This window comes from Argopecten irradians, chromosome 10, assembly GCF_041381155.1.
Source record: "Argopecten irradians isolate NY chromosome 10, Ai_NY, whole genome shotgun sequence".
NCBI lineage: Eukaryota > Metazoa > Mollusca > Bivalvia > Pectinida > Pectinidae > Argopecten > Argopecten irradians.
The window spans coordinates 40,345,434-40,362,169 of record NC_091143.1 but is presented as its reverse complement, the minus strand read 5'-3'; the positions used below and the strand labels follow the sequence as shown (position 1 = coordinate 40,362,169).

Genomic DNA, 16,736 nt, shown 5'->3' with positions numbered 1-16,736 from the left:
TTGCGAAAAAAAGAGTGTACTTCAAGCAAAATCATTTTATTATTACACAATAACAAGGTGATATAATTGGTTTGTAAATTTATGTGTAAATATTTAGTTTTATAACAAAAATACACAGACGCGGTATCAATGAACCATGCATGATGAATATAGGCCCAGTTTCGTCAACATTTTTTAACTTTAAGGAATTCTTTAACTTAAAATTTGAAAAGCATTACATTATATTATCAAGTTATGCAGCTTTCCTTAAACTCTGCAAGACTATCGTGCAGAAAATTCTGAGTTAGGGAATTCCTTAAAGTTAATGAAACTAGTAGGCCCATGCCATTAAATGAGAAAGCATCAAATCACTATTCAACTAGTTCCTTTTTGTTTAGAAAATATGAAAATTATTAATGATTTCAAGTGTACATAAAATGAAAGTAGAGCAATTGGTTTAACCAGCATAGGCTGCAAATAGATGTATATCTATAGCAAAATGACATCCAGTAGTAAATTACACACATCATATTTCTTAAATCTAGAAAACATACGTCAGCATTTACATTATATGCTTTTCTGAGCAAAAATAATAAATATGCATGATATAAGTAGTTTATATACAATGTCATTAAATTTCTCTATACATCTGACAAAAGTACCGATTTAAAGCCCATCGAAAATTTTCTGTGATATTTTGATTACTTTCTCCTTTATGTAATAGGAGAACAGCTGTTTGTCTGTATATCATAATTATAAGCAAGAAGCTGTTTGTCTGTATATAGTAATTATATAATTATAAGCAAGCAGCAGTTTGTCTCTACAGCTTGAGAATATTCCGACAATACAATTAGGTCGTATGGTTAACAGATATGGAAAAGAATGGAAAGGGAAAAGTATCGAAAGACTTGAAAACCATAAACTATTACCATTGCTACTAATATAATCTGACGAAACAAAAGCGGGAAACGAATTGAAAACAAATAATTCGAAGACACCAGATGAAAAGAGACAAATGCAGTTGGGAAATTGACGAATACATATGTTTAGGCAAGGAAAATGGCAGATACACAATAATGTTATTCCAATGAGCACGGACTGGTTATAAATCTGCTACAAAAACACATCTATTATAAATATAATTAATTATATCAAAACATCAACTGTTCTCATACGACTAAATGAAATGTTAATAACATCTAAAATATCGATACACAAGTATAATTGTGATTATTAATACATTTTTAGTTTAGATTCATTTCAGTTTTAAACAAAGATGTACTGTTTGTATTCGTTTATATCAACGTGCAACAATGCTGTCTTCATGGCAAAAAGTCACCTTCACTAGAGCTCTTTCTGTCTACTGCTGAACTGATGCAGTACATCTCATAGAGTAAGGTCAAAAAATATGTCCGTTTAGGTTTACCCGACCGACCCTAATTTTTACCCCAGATGGATCTTGGCGCCCACCAAAGAATGATCTACATATGACAATGGAAAAAGGGATCTTTTCTCTGCTTTTCAAACTTTTACTTCATATTACTACATACGAAATTTGAGAAAGATCATTTCAGTACTTTCTGAGATACATAACAGTAACGATCTTCAGTTATCAAAATTCAAGACGGCTACTTGTCGGCCATCTTGTTGACCGATCGATCCAAAAATGCAATTTGCACAAAAAAGGTCGAAGGGGAACCTGCTTATAAAATTTGAGACAGATCGCTTAAGTACTTTCTGAGCAATAGCAGTAACAAACTGTAACTATCAAAATCCAAGCTGGTGGCCTGTCGGCCATCGGTCCCAAAATGCAATATGCACAACAAGGGCCCTAGGGGAACCTACAATATGAGAAGGATCCCTTCAGCACTTTCTGAGAAATAGCAGTAACAAATTTTAACTATCAAAATCCAAGATACTTATACTATGTATACCCATTTTGTAACAAAAGCGCATCACTCTGAAAAAAGATGCTATTTCAGCATACCTGTAAACGGATACGGTACCACCACGTGACGTGTTGGAATGACCTCAGACTAAAACACGATGGATATATCTCGATCTTATTCACTCATACTTTGACACAGCCTAGAGTTTGACATGTTGACAAATACAAATCTATTGGGTTAAACAGAGTGTAAAACATCCTTGATACTCAAAGGGTTACTATCACTGACATTTTATATCTACCTTTATATCAAAACTAGAGGCAGTTCAGTAGGGAAAACTGACCTATCACAGACAGTCTTCCATTGAAAATAACAGAGAAAGCTACGCCCAATTTCAAAACCATACAGTCAACCACAGTGTACCATTATCTGATACTTTTGGTGTATTCCAAAAGACCAAAACATGTCTTCTGTTGCCTTCAGTTTTGCTATGACATACATATATTCCAGGGGTGGATATATCAACATATTGATAGTAATCCCTCGAACATCGAAGATGGGTTGCACTGATTGTTATACAACCTACCAGCGGCAGAGCTGGTACACTAACAAGAGGCCTATGGTCCTCATCTGACTATTGGCACAATATAACACTTCAAAGAGTATAGTAATGCCCAACAATTAAGGCAATACTTTAAGATAGTAGCCTATTTGACCCCTGTGACCTTGAATGAATGTCAAAATCATTCATTTAAACAAACTTGGTAGCCCTTCATCCCAGCATGCTGCAGACCCAATATGAGTACCCTGGGCCTTTTGGTTTTTGAGAAATGTCGTTTAAAGATTTTAGCATATTTGACGCCTGTGATCTTGAAGGTCAAGGTCATTCATTTGAACAAACTTGGTAGTCCTTCATCCCAGTATGCTCAAGCCCAATATGAGTACCCTGGGCCTTTTGGTTCTTGAGAAGAAGTTGTTTAAAAAGTTTAGCCTATTTGACAACTGTGACCTTGAATTAAGGACAAGGTCCTTCATTTGAATAATCGTTGTAGTCCTTCATCCCAGCATGCCGCAGACCCCATATGAGTACCCTGGGCCTATTGGTTCTTGAGAAAAAGTCATATAAAGATTTTAACCTATTTGACGCCTGTGACCTTGAAGGTCAAGGTCATTTACTTGAACAAACTTAATTAGTAGCTAGCCCCTCATCCCAGTATGCTGCAAGCCCAATATGAGTACCCTGGGCCTTTTGGTTCTTGAGAAGAAGTTGTTTAAAGATTTTAGCCTATTTAACCACTGTGACCTTGAATTAAAGACAAGGTCCTTCATTTGAATAATCTTTGTAGCCCTTTTGCGACCTAAAAATCCCTTTGAATTATCTTTGAATCAAAGCAAAATGTGAAAACCACAGGAATAATTTAAACAGCATACTTAAAAACACATGTAAGTCATGATTATCCTTTCACTTAAATATACTATATCTGGAAAAATATAAAATTTATAAATTACATGAAGAAAATTATAGATGGGAATGTTTTATTGCTTAAAATCAATAACCGACGTCAACAAGTATTCAAAAATGGCACTATATATACCTGAAAAATACTTGTATGTGTATATGTATTAAAGTGAATTATCCACCAACCACCATTTCTGAGTTAGGAAACCTTGGGTTTTCAATCACTCCTTTACCAAATTTATATTCTAAAAACTGCCTGATATTATTTGGCGCTGAAACATTCATGCCTATAAATTCTACCTTTGTTAGTGGTTTCAGATAATGTTCAGGAAATTCTGTATCCTGTCTATGTGTTTTAAACCAAGTGTTTTTTGTCATTATTCCTGACTTTGAATAAAATGGGAATATGTCTACATGATTACGGTTAACCACACTATAGTGAATCCTGAAGAATTCTCCTTCAGTCGCTTTTTCCCAGTGGAAGCCTGCTTCATCTGTAAAACTCCCCTTTTCTTTCAAGGTAACAAACTGTTTACAATAGTCAAGATCTTCTCTATAGACGCCAATGTCAACATCATAATCCCATGGAATTATGTCCTTTTGTCTTGCTGCTCCTAACAAACTACCACCTTCTAACCAGTAACGAGCGGAGCATTTGTTCAACATATTAAATACATGTCTTGCTGTTTCTCTAACTGCTTTTAGACAACAGGGCGGGGTCCATTTCCCTTTATACAGAAATTCAGGCATGCTGTTGACGACTGTTCCAAAGCATCTTTCCGTTTCTTTTGTACATCCATAATATATCACTTTTTGTTTGTCGTAGGACACTTTTTTAATTTCAAATTTCTTCATAGTACTTTCAAGGCGTAATTCTTCCATGTGTTTATGTTTCCATTCACTTTTAAAGTTTTTAAATATAGTCTTCGGCGTAAAAACTTCACCTGTGTATATTCCTGTTTTCCACCTTCTAAGTGTTAACTGCATGTACAAGGATACATACAAGGGGCGTTCAAATGGACTTGTCAATTGAAACAGGTCGCTTGTCGACATCAACAGTGCATGGCTTCCTTGCACATAGTCACACATTCCTTCGCCGCCAACAAAGTTGGTAAAATCAACAGACCATGACCGCAAGTGTACATCCATTCCAGGACAGGTAAGTTTTTCATATCCAATCGGAATGGCTAAAGCCTTAATAAGCTTCCGGGTTTTCATGTTTCGAACTGCCTGAAGTAAGGCATATGATCGAGTTATATTTGTACCATCAGGTATAAACAAAGTGTATGGAGTTGTAATCATTCTCTTCAGTGTGTCAGTTGGGTTTTCTAGCATAGGATGCAACTGAAGATTTACAAAGCGCACTGTTTGACTGAAGTTTACAGCCATTGGCGGGTATGGGATATTATCCGCAACTATAATCACAGTCATGAATGGGGATATCCATTTAAAGTTTTTAACAGTTTTATTAACACGGTTTTCGAAATCTTCAAATTCACGTATGATCACTGTCACTTCCTTAGCAAGTAATAAATGCTGAGCATCTTCCCGGTAGTATTGAGAAGCACCGTTCGCTGACAACACGTATTGGTCCAATGAGAAAAGATTATGCGCATATATCAGGTATAAAAACACCAACAAATTGATCACGAGAACTATCATAAGACATTTCATATACTGTAAGCTACCAAGCTTCAATAAACGCTTACGGGTAAAGAAGTTAAAATCTGCATAAGACTTAAATCCGTGTTTTTTCTGTCCTCTGTGTTTGTTTTCATAGTGAGAGCCGGAGGCTGACATCTTGGTTAAAGCAAATTGCAAATTACAGGAAAATACGACACAAAAGAAAATATATATAAAGCTCTTTGATTCAAAAGGTATTGTATGTTTTCTTATATTTATCAATCAGTTTATGTATTAAAAAAGTATAACATGGTGGATTTAATAATGTGTTATGGATTTGTTCGCTTCAAATTTTCCATCCAAAATTTAAATACCGTTTCGTATTATAATTACCAGAAAATCATCATCACAAAAATGCTTAAAACACATCGCTGGCGACAAACCCTACAAGGATGAAGATCATTTGGTATGTTTTAAATGTAATCGCGCGGAATTCGAAGTCAAAACAGTTCGCTGCTCTACAAATGACGCCATGGCGGAAGAAGGCGAATCTATGGAAGCGACAAACGACGATTCGCAGAAGACTGAATCAATAGGAAGAATGCAGATTCTTGATAAGGCTTTGTCACAAGCAAGGAAAAAGATAATTTCATCTGCAAAGTATGACTGAGTCACAATTCAACTGTACACAATTGTAAAAGTTATAACTTATGCACGTATTATATATTGTCGGAGTGTTAATTACAGAGGATCATAAAGGCTAATTATAATCTGATAATTATATGAAGGAGTTGAAATCACTTTAAAATCAATCTATGCTGATATCAATTATAGAGCTAGTTACATGTACAGACGTAGGCATGTAGGCCTATGATAATGTACGTGTATTTGCGATCCCAATATACTTTCATACAATATTTCTTTGAAGTTGTTTTAGATTCACACAAGCCTACATACTATTTGCAACCATGTACAAGCAACTTTGATACCAGTATATCTACAAAAAATATACTTAGGCCTATATATGAAATATTTTCTCTTTCAGGTTACAGTTATTCCAAAAGCATCTTCGCCCTATTCACAAGAAGAATCCTGAAATCATCAAAAAGATGCACATGCTGCTTACAAAGCAACTGGATAGTCATATCAGTGTAAGATTTGCCAGCAAAGGAAAACAAAAGCAATTTACATTATCTATATTGGACTGCTTCTGGTTTTGGTAACGAAAAAAAAAATGTAAAATTAATGCAATAGCCTCCACAGTACTCCTAAGTCATCTGTTCATAAATTTGGCGTAACGTTGGCTTAGGCTGTTATATTTTTTGATGCTGTGAAACAGCATTCTTAGGTACGCTCGGCAAGCCTGTGCACATCGAAACAATGAAACCACTCCGCGATGAAAATTAAAAGTTGTTTTGTTCATTTCACGTAATACTTGATGGTATGAAAAAATAAAACCTCAATATTCAAAACCACAGACATTGAATTTGTACATACATATACACCATGGATGGAGTGTTTTAAGTGTTCAGTTGGGACTCTATGATATTTGTATTACTCCGAGATCAGTAGTCTCCAGAAAATCATGAACAACGCCTTCGTCGCTGTCTTCTTCCACGACAGACTTTCGGTGGATTTTGGATTGTGTATGTTTATTTAAATTTTACGTAATTCATGCTACTGATCGATTATTGTAATCAAATGTTAGGAAGGTAACTGCAAAAGAAAGTTCTTATAACGCTTATAAAGTTTTTTTGTGTTGTTACATTGACGAACTATCTGATGATATTATTGCACAGTAAAAGTATGTGTTTCCTCCCTTGATCTGTCACTGGTAGTTGTGTCTTTTGGTTTATCGACAACTGCGTTATATTGAAAAGGAAAAAGTACAAAATTTATCAACATAAACTTACAAAATATAATGATAATATAGATCTTATATGTACAAGCAACTTAAAGTAACAAATGAACTTATATTGCCATGTAATGTACGGAGCCTTATGAAGACTTGCTAAAGTCTGATGCATTGCATGAAGTTTTCTTGATGTTAGCGTTCTTATGAATTCAAAAGAAGTTTGAGTGTTATAAGTGACCAAATAATGTACCTTTTAATTGGCAATATTCTTCAATGTTAAGTGGATCTTAAGATACGGATATGTTTACTTTTTTTTTGTCTTTGAAGAGAAATTGATAATTTAGCAATAAATAAAGAATGGTACTCAGATTCTGAACGGTTTCATTGGTGTTGAAATCGTAATTTCAGAAATAATTTAGATATAAAATGTATTACAGTTATTTCAGGAAAATGAGTTATTCAACTTATTGTTCTTGAAAAACTTTAAATATCATAAAATAAATACGGTATACTGTAAATATATTTTGTTAAACTCTGAAATTCAACACTGAACACTTAGTATACTAAATTCAATATTTAAATGGAAAAAAAAACAATTTCTTTATTCCTTTGTTTGAGTCCTTCATTCACAGCATCTATGATGAGTGGCCTTGGCACTTTGATTTTCAAAACCAGCAGCAGACGCCTGTAAAATAATCAAAATTAAATTTTCATTTTAAACATTTTTTCTTCTTCAAATTCTCATTTTAGAATAACTGAAAATATATTTGGTTTAGTAATAGATGGTTTTTAACTTTTAACTTGTGTAATGGTAGAATAGATGGTGTTTTGAGTTATGCCCCTTGCGTTACAGCTAAATATACGTACAGTACTAGACTAGTGTTGCTTCAAACCTTGTTTATGTTGGTATATAAAATATCGTCCTGTTGTTGTTTCTTTCACTATCTCGGAATATGGCAATAGATTTTAGAAATTGTGAAACAAATGCAGATTTTTGGGAAAAGAAATAATGAAAATTGAAAACTTTGATGAAACCATCATTATCATTATTTCCAGTGTTACATACCGTTACATGTATATGCATGCACAATATACCTGACTTAGTTCCACTTCATTCAAACTTTTTTTTTCGATAATTTTGTAGAGTCCAAAAAGTTATTAACTTACCATTAATACTACACGTATCATCACCTTCTGAACAATTGGATTAAAAAAAAAAGATATTTATTTTCATAACGCAGGTCGTCTTATGTTTCCCGCCATCGTCCTAATTACAGCGTGGTAGTTGCAATTGACTATCACTGTGCCAGACGGCAAAACAGCGAAATAACTCTCCACTGTTATCAAACATTACGCAGGGTATCTTGCTTATATTTGGAGTAGTAACGTCATTTTAGGCCATTGGTATATATTTTCTGATGTTATTTATGTTTTTAAAAAACTTTTCTGCTTTGCTCCGGAAAGGTAGTTGGCCTTTAAGGCTTGAACTCAGTAAGTATTTGAGGCTTTGCCATATGAAATGATTGAGCCCAAGGCCAAGAATAATAAATTCTCTTTGAAGGAAAAAATCCTTGGTGGTTACACTGTACATTCTCTGTAAAATCAACTTGTTTCTCTGAAATAGGAAGAAGTGGTGTTGATGTTTGCTGAGGAACAAATGGAAAAAATACTTAATGACTTGGATGCAATAGTTGAGAGTCAGAGGGACAACAAGGAAAAGGCTTGGTAAGAAATAACATGCAAACTAATCAAATTCCATTATCTAATAATCATATAAGCTGTCATTTTTGAAACACTCATCATTGTTTCACAATTAGTTAACAGTTATACATCTCCTTCCTATCTATGAGTGTTCTCTTCATATAAATGATGGATAAATCGTGTGCTGGTACAGTGGTACACTGTGGTGGTCATTTATATAACAATTAGTGTTGTTTGACAAGGCCAAATAAAAAAAATACTCTCGTTTCTTGTATATAACACCTATTAAAAATGAAGGGTCAGTAGGTAGGGATTTTTTTTTTAAATTGTTACTCTTCATCCCAGTTTCTTGCAATGAAAAACTGAAGTAGACTTTATTCAACCTTATATAAACTATGGATTTGATTCCCAGGAGACTATTGGTGTCTTAGATATCCAGAATTTTTACCAAAATTCCTGGTTTTTTTTAAAAAACCACGTGTAGTTGAAAGAAAAACAAAATGCTAGCCAGTTAGAGTTTTTATAGTGAAATTATGGTCGATATACACGACATGTTGTCAAATATTCAAATTGAACACGACTATTGCTGGTACCGCATCACTTTCGCGATATTCACGTTGCATATACATGTAGCATATACACAGTTGAATTTTGTTTATCTTTCAACTACACGTGGTTTTTTTAAAATAAAACCGAAGCGAAGTTGATTGGCTGCCGTTTGCTCTACTAAATGTGTATACGGAGGCCATTACAAATGTGTGAAATAGAAGGGTCTCGAAAGTATTTCAGTGTGTTTAATTTCATAAATGGGATGTAACATGGGGGCAGTGGAGTACATAAGATCCCAATATATAGGTATGTGTATGTTTTCCCGGCATTGCATGGACGATATATTAGAAATATACCGCTGACGTAGCGTAGGCCAAATCTGGCCTACGATTTCACATTTTTAAGAGGTACCGCGAGCTGACTATATATTAGACAAAAAAAAAAAAAAAATTAGATGGAAAAGTCTTTTGGCCCCCACATCCCTATCAAGAGAATAATCTATGCCTACGGTGACATATTCAGAAATTTCAAAATTCTCAGAGATAGCAACCACATATGATATGCATGTTATTCGATTGCCTGAGTCATTTAGCCGATCAAGGTCTTTATTTTATCAGATTTCATTTAATTAGTCTTGTAATTGATATTCAATGACATCACATATATTTTTGCAAACTAAAACAAAATTTGTTGTCAGTCTTTGAGAGCACCTGAAAGACATCTATATATAGTAACTATCTGATAGATCCATTAGATCTTAAATAACTTTATAATTTTTTTGTCAGGCGACCATCAGGAAATCCACAGCAAGACAGTCGGGTGTACAACATAGCAGTAAAATTAAAACAAAAGGCTCAGCTTCAGCATGTAGTAAGTCAACTTGAGCAGCAGAACTCGCTCTTCAGAGACCATGTGGCGCTCAAACAAAAAAAACTCCTGGGCACCAAACGTACAGTTGACTCCGGAATCAAGCAAAGGAGAAATGTTAGTACATGTATTACGTTTTGATCCAAAGATTCTTGTCAATACTATCAACAGACTTTAAAGCAAACATTCAGTAAATTATTAAAATCCCCATTTCGGGCCCTACCTCTTAGATTGTTGTTACAGCAAGAGTTAGCCTTTTACTGCTTTGCTTTTCGAATCTGTTCCCACACTTAAAGTTCTGACAAGCCCCAGTAGTTTATATAAGATATGATTCTCTGAAAGATGTTTCAAGTTGCAAATGTGGTTGTTATTCATTCAATATTTATAGCACCCATATTTGATCAAAATCTGATTTTAAGTTTAGGAAAAGAAGTGTACTATTGATTGCAATATAGGTGCAACAGTTATTGCTTCTATTTCATCTAGTTGACCAGTAATATTCATTTTAAATTCCTTCCACATTGAGTCACTAGGACTCCCAAAATTTTTTGGGAAGTTCTAGGCATTTTTGTGCGTCAGAGAAGCAGAAAACCTACATCCGGGAAATCCCAGGCATAATGACTAAATAATGTAGGTGTCATGACAATCTACAATTAGTTCTAAACCGATAGTCCGTATTTGCACATTACAGAGTTAGCTGCCCTTGTTAGTAGGTATTGATTGTGTAGATTGTGAAATATTCAGTTAAAAGCTTATTGACCTTATGTTAGTGCCACATTCAAATTCATCAAGTACAAAAGAATACATTTCAGATGTTTTGATAAAAATGATCAGAGATTATTATACATTGTTTTTTCTTTTGCTACAGATAAAAGAAGCAGCAGCTAGTATTCCTTCAAAGGAAATGTCAGAATTTGTTCAAAAGTTTGGGAGAATTGGATGACCTTCGACCTCACAATTAAACTGTTTTATTTTTGAACCGACCCAAACCATTGATATGGTTGGCCTATGGAGAACTGCATATGTTTTATATGTTCTCATAAGAAAAGCAGTTTGTTTTTGCCTCATTAAAGATCATCTGGGTACACAAACCAGAGAGTGGGGTTGATAATTAAACTTATATTGATCTTGAGAAAAAAAAACCAGTTTTGTGAGTATTGAAACTGCTTACAAATGAAGATCTTCTTGAACCTTGGATCTTGGATCAAATTCTTCGTGCACCGTGGATGCAAAAGTTGTACAATTATTGTTAATTTGCTTCGTTGCAAATGAACACGTTTGTAGCATGTCCTTGGTAAATTATGTTTGCACATGTATCATAAATCTAAGGATAGGTATATTGTTGGACCTAAAATTGTATCAATTTGATTCTATAATTAATATTCACAAAGACTTTCGAGGAGCAATGTATGGGGAAAATATATATAGAAATACTATGTAAGATTAACCACTAACCACATGAGCTTTATGACTATTTCGATCATGTTTGAGAAATTGATCAATTGTTCAAATCCAATGTAAGATCAGTCACTGATTGGCATTCAAACTGTTCATGCTCATCATCATCCTCAAGCTAATGACCATCAGCTCATCCAGAATTGTCATTCTAATTGCTCATAACCATTCATCATTTTCATCAATCAAATCTATTTATCATCCTCCTCAAAACCATCTACTCATAATTCTTACCATATCACTAATCATAATCAATCATCATTTATCATAATCATCAACATACTCGCTCGCTTATCATCATCATCATCATCATTAATCATAAGCATCAACACATACTCGCTCATCATCATCATCATAATCAGCATTGTCAATCATCAACATTGTCACTCATCATCATCAACATTGTCGCTTATTACCATCAATAAACATTGTCAATCATCATCATCATCAACAACATTGTCACTCATTCATTGTCAAAATCAATCATCACAAAACAATTACCGATCATCATTCATCAACATCATAATCACTCATCATTATCGTCATTATCAATCATTATCATCAACATTGTCAATCATCATCATCATCAACAACATTGTCACTCATTATCATTGTCAAAATCAATTGACACAACATAATCAATAATCATAATCAATATAATCACCGATCATCATTCATCACTCATCATTATCATCTTGATCAATTATCATCATCAACATTGTAACTCATCATCAACATCAACAATATTGTCACTCATCATCATCATCAACATATTCATAATCATTGTCAAAATCAATTATCATCTTCTATATAAGCATCAGCATAATCACTCATCATAATCATCATCATTTACAATAGCATTGTCACTCATCATCGTCAACATTATCACTCATCATCGTCAACATTGCCACTCATCATCGTCAACATTGTCACTCATCATCATCAACATTGTCACTCATCATCATCATAATACATCATCATTATCATAATCACTTATCATCATAATCAATATCACAATCACTCATTGTCACTCATCATCATACTCACTCATCGTCATCAACATTGTCAATCATCAAGGTCAACATTGTCACTCATCATCATCAAAAATCAATCATCATCAAAATCCATCATCATCACCATAATCAATATCATAATCACTCATTGTCACTCATCATCATACTCAATCATCGTCATCAACATTGTCACTCGTCATCATCAGCATCATCCTCATAATCGCTCATCATCAGAATCACTCATCATCATCATCATCATCATAATCAGTATTGTCACTCATCGTCACCAACATTGTCAATCATCATAAACATAGTCACTCATCATCATCAACATTGTCATTCATTGTTATCAACATTGTCTCTCGTCATCATCAACATTGTCACTCGTCATCATTAACGTTGTCACTCGTCATTATCATCATAATCACTCATCGTCATCAGTATTGTCACTTATTATCATCAACATTGTCACATCTTCATCAACATTGTCACTCGTCATTATCATCATAATCACTCATCGTCATCAGTATTGTCACTTATTATCATCAACATTGTCACATCATCAGCATAGTCACTCATTATCTACATCAATATTTTCACTCATCTAATCATTCATTATTATCATCAAAATTACTCATAATGAACATAATCACTCATCATTATCAACATTGTCACTCAATATCATTGTCATAATCAATCATCATATATAATTATCATCAATATTATCACCAATCATCATTCATCATCATCATCATTACTCATCGTTATCATCATAAGCATTCATCATCATCAGCATTGTAACTCATTATCTTCAACATTGTCACTCATCATCGTCATTATCATAATCACTCATCATCATCGTCAACCTTGTCACTCATCATCATTGTCAAAATCAATCATCATAATTATCATCAATATTATCGCCAATCATCATTCATCATCATCATCATTACTCATCGTTATTATCATAAGCATCCATCATCATCAGCATTGTAACTCATTATCTTAAACATTGTCACTCATCATCGTCATTATCATAATCACTCATCATCAACATCATCATCATCATCATCATCATCATTTACATAATCATCATCATTATAATTATCACTCATCATCATCAACATTGTCATTCATCATCATTGTCAAAATCTATCATCATAATCATATCATCGATATAATCACCTTTCATGCATCATCACTCATCATTATCGTCATTATCAATCAACTTTGTCACTCATTATCAACACTGTCACTTCATCATCATCATCATCATCATCATCAACGTTGCCAATCATCAACTTTTACATAATCACTCATCATCACTATCATCATTATCACTCATCATCAACTTGTCTTTCATCATCATCATTGTCACTCATCATCATCATCACTCATCATCATCAACATTGTCACTCATCATCATCATCATAATCACTCATCATCATCAACGTTGTCATTTATCATCAGTCAAAATCTAACTTCATAATCATAATCACCTATCATTCATCATCTTCATCATCACTCATCATTATCGTCATAATCAATCATCATTATCAACATTGTCACACATAATCAACACTGTCACTCATCACCATTATCATCATCATCATCAACTTTGTCACTCATTATCATCAACATTGTCACTCATCGTCGTCATGATCAAAATCACTCATCATCGTCAATTTTATAACTTATCATCATATTATTATTATTTCATAATAATTGTCAAAATCAATTATCATCTTCAAAATAATCATCATCATAATCACTCATCATAATCATAATCAACATATCACTCATCATCAATATAGTCACTCATCATTGTAATGATCACTCATCATTACCAACCTAAAATCATAAATCGAATCTTCATTGATAAGCATAATGAATTCGTTGAACATACTGTAGTTAAACTGTTCAAATAAACATCGCACAACATTCATACCACAATACATTACATGCATTGTTATCACACATGCATATTCTGATCTGCTCACGTACGAGAAAAGTCATACTCCTCACATACATGTTCATCTTTACACATGTACACAGTAGAAATAACAAAAGAAGAAAAACTGAGAAAAATAGATAAAAAGAGAAAGGAAGAGAAGAGAGAAAGACAAGGCTAGCGATGATAACCGGCTTGTAATAGCTTTTAGTACCTTTTCCATTAGTGTGGCGACACTGGCTGGTATTGATAAGAAATGTTTACTTACTTTAATATGCATTAAAGCATACATACCAATATGTAATAATACACATAAAGATATGTTTGCATAAAAATATTAAGGAAATCAATTGTCATATAATTTCATAAGTTTTTCCCATTTCCTCCATTCATTTTTACATTTCTGCTGTGACTATAATCAACGTGCATTTGAGAAGTATAATGCTCATGGATTAAGTTAATAAGTGTATTTGGACTTTTTGTAGACATCTTGTTTTGTCTATATAAACTTTCATATGATTACAATTTCATTGTCTCGTCTATTTATTGAAGTATTTAAAGAATCGTCCTTTAGAGTACAAAGTTCTTCTTTTTACAAATTACACGGAAATAATAAAAAAAAGTCAGCTTGTATTTAAAATCTATCTTGAACTTCATATGATGCCATGGTTACGGGATTACATATTGGATTCATTTCTAATCCTACTTTAAATTAAAAAAAATGGTAGTTTTGTGTTTTAGAACCTTGAAATGGTTTTTACAATATACACACTGTATATTGACCCAATGTTTTCAATTTCATCAAATATTTACTCCCATTTTCTTCTACTAGATGAAAGTGGGATCATCATTTATAGCCATAATACAAACGTTATAAAAGTGTTTTGTCCCTTTTGGGTTATTCATGAATAATAGTATATTTTTAGGAATAATTGGATAAAATATTCTCAACATCCAAACTGCTCGAAATAAAGATTTAAAGCATGTATTCACGTTTTGTCATATGTAGATTATGTACCACGAATTATTTTGATTCAATTTTCCTTGTGATCTGAAGTGTTTGACAATGTGTGCTAGATATTCTGTACTATCCCTGATATACAGTAGATTAACAACAAAAGGACACTTGGGTAGACGGGGATATGTTTGCTTGTGTTGTGCCTCCATGAAAGGGCAGAAACTCTTGTACATTTAAAAAAAATTCTAAACGAAAGCCTATTGTGAAAAACGCCGAATAGTTCTAGAACACACATCTGGTTTCCTACTGACGAAGGGCAACTCATTACTGTAAAACTTTCTTTCGCATGCGATTTTACATATTTATTTTAATTAGTCAATTTCGCGACCTAAGCAAATCCGCGAATGAATATTTACGTCTTTTATATTGATATGAATTTTCATTCAATGTTTAAATCCTTTAATGTTAATCTTCGTTAACTTGTTTTGAAACGGAAATCGCGAAAATTAGTAGCCACGAAAGAGAGTCGGTTTACAGTATATACTGAGCGCTAATATAAAACGCAAGTACGATAAAAAAACAACCACTTTTGTCTACCGATTCGGCATCCGTCGATATTAGAAGGCGAAGCTGTGGAATTGTTTTTCGGAGGGCGCGGTTTTAATAAAATAATATTTGCAATATTTGTGTAAAGTTAATCATATCCAACCGAACTGTAAACATATATAGTGAGTTACGTTACACTTAACATCAATCAGAATTCATGAACAAAGATTGAACAAGAATTTGGTACCGTAGAGGTTAAACATTGGAACACATGGATATAGCACGAGGAAAATATTTCACTAGATCCTAAAATTTGTATCGATTTTGGTACTTTATGTTAAAGTCTACTTTTTGACAGTTTGTTTTGCTCCGATTAACATAGACTTGGTAAATTCTTACTACATATATACGATTATTTCATACAGTAACTCACTGATAGTGATCAATATTTTTCCCGTTTGCGTTATCCAAATGAATAGTAACATTATTTACAAAGCAGGATAGACAAAACAAATAAGTATGCACAATTCATGGAATTACTATCGCGTATCTCGTTTATAAGGACCAGAACACCGGCAGACAGAGTCAGGAAATCGAAGGCTCTGGATTCTGTCTCCTGGCAAAAACACATCATAGCGTATAAAAATGTCAGTTTCTGCTCCTACTAAACGCTCAGCAGAAATGGATTTGGGCGACTGGTTTACCCGTTGGCAGTATTATGTGACCTGATGAGGTGTCTTTAGCAGAATGCTTCGACACTGTGATAACGACATGAGTTCCACTCACAAAACGAATATACCACAGCCCCAATGCATCCATACATACAAAACACGACATATTGCATGCAGGAGAGGCCAGTCTTATTAAATGAACGGTATTTTTTGACAGATA

General features: G+C 33.5%; 2 protein-coding genes across 2 annotated transcripts; one reads left to right on the top strand and one right to left on the bottom strand.

The window, feature by feature from the left end:
- Positions 1 to 20: 20 nt before the first annotated feature.
- LOC138333900 (ribitol 5-phosphate transferase FKRP-like) lies at positions 21 to 5,150 on the bottom strand. Its single transcript, XM_069282553.1, has one exon. The coding sequence runs from the start codon at positions 5,125 to 5,127 to the stop codon at positions 3,502 to 3,504; it is 1,626 nt and encodes a 541-aa protein (XP_069138654.1). The 5' UTR covers positions 5,128 to 5,150; the 3' UTR covers positions 21 to 3,501.
- Positions 5,151 to 5,397: 247 nt separating this feature from the next.
- On the top strand, positions 5,398 to 15,327 carry LOC138333901 (polyamine-modulated factor 1-like). The gene is made up of 5 exons (XM_069282554.1): positions 5,398 to 5,610; positions 5,996 to 6,101; positions 8,430 to 8,530; positions 9,841 to 10,039; positions 10,791 to 15,327. Exons 1-5 carry the CDS (start codon positions 5,483 to 5,485, stop codon positions 10,863 to 10,865), a joined length of 609 nt encoding a protein of 202 aa, XP_069138655.1. The 5' UTR covers positions 5,398 to 5,482; the 3' UTR covers positions 10,866 to 15,327.
- Positions 15,328 to 16,736: the final 1,409 nt, after the last annotated feature.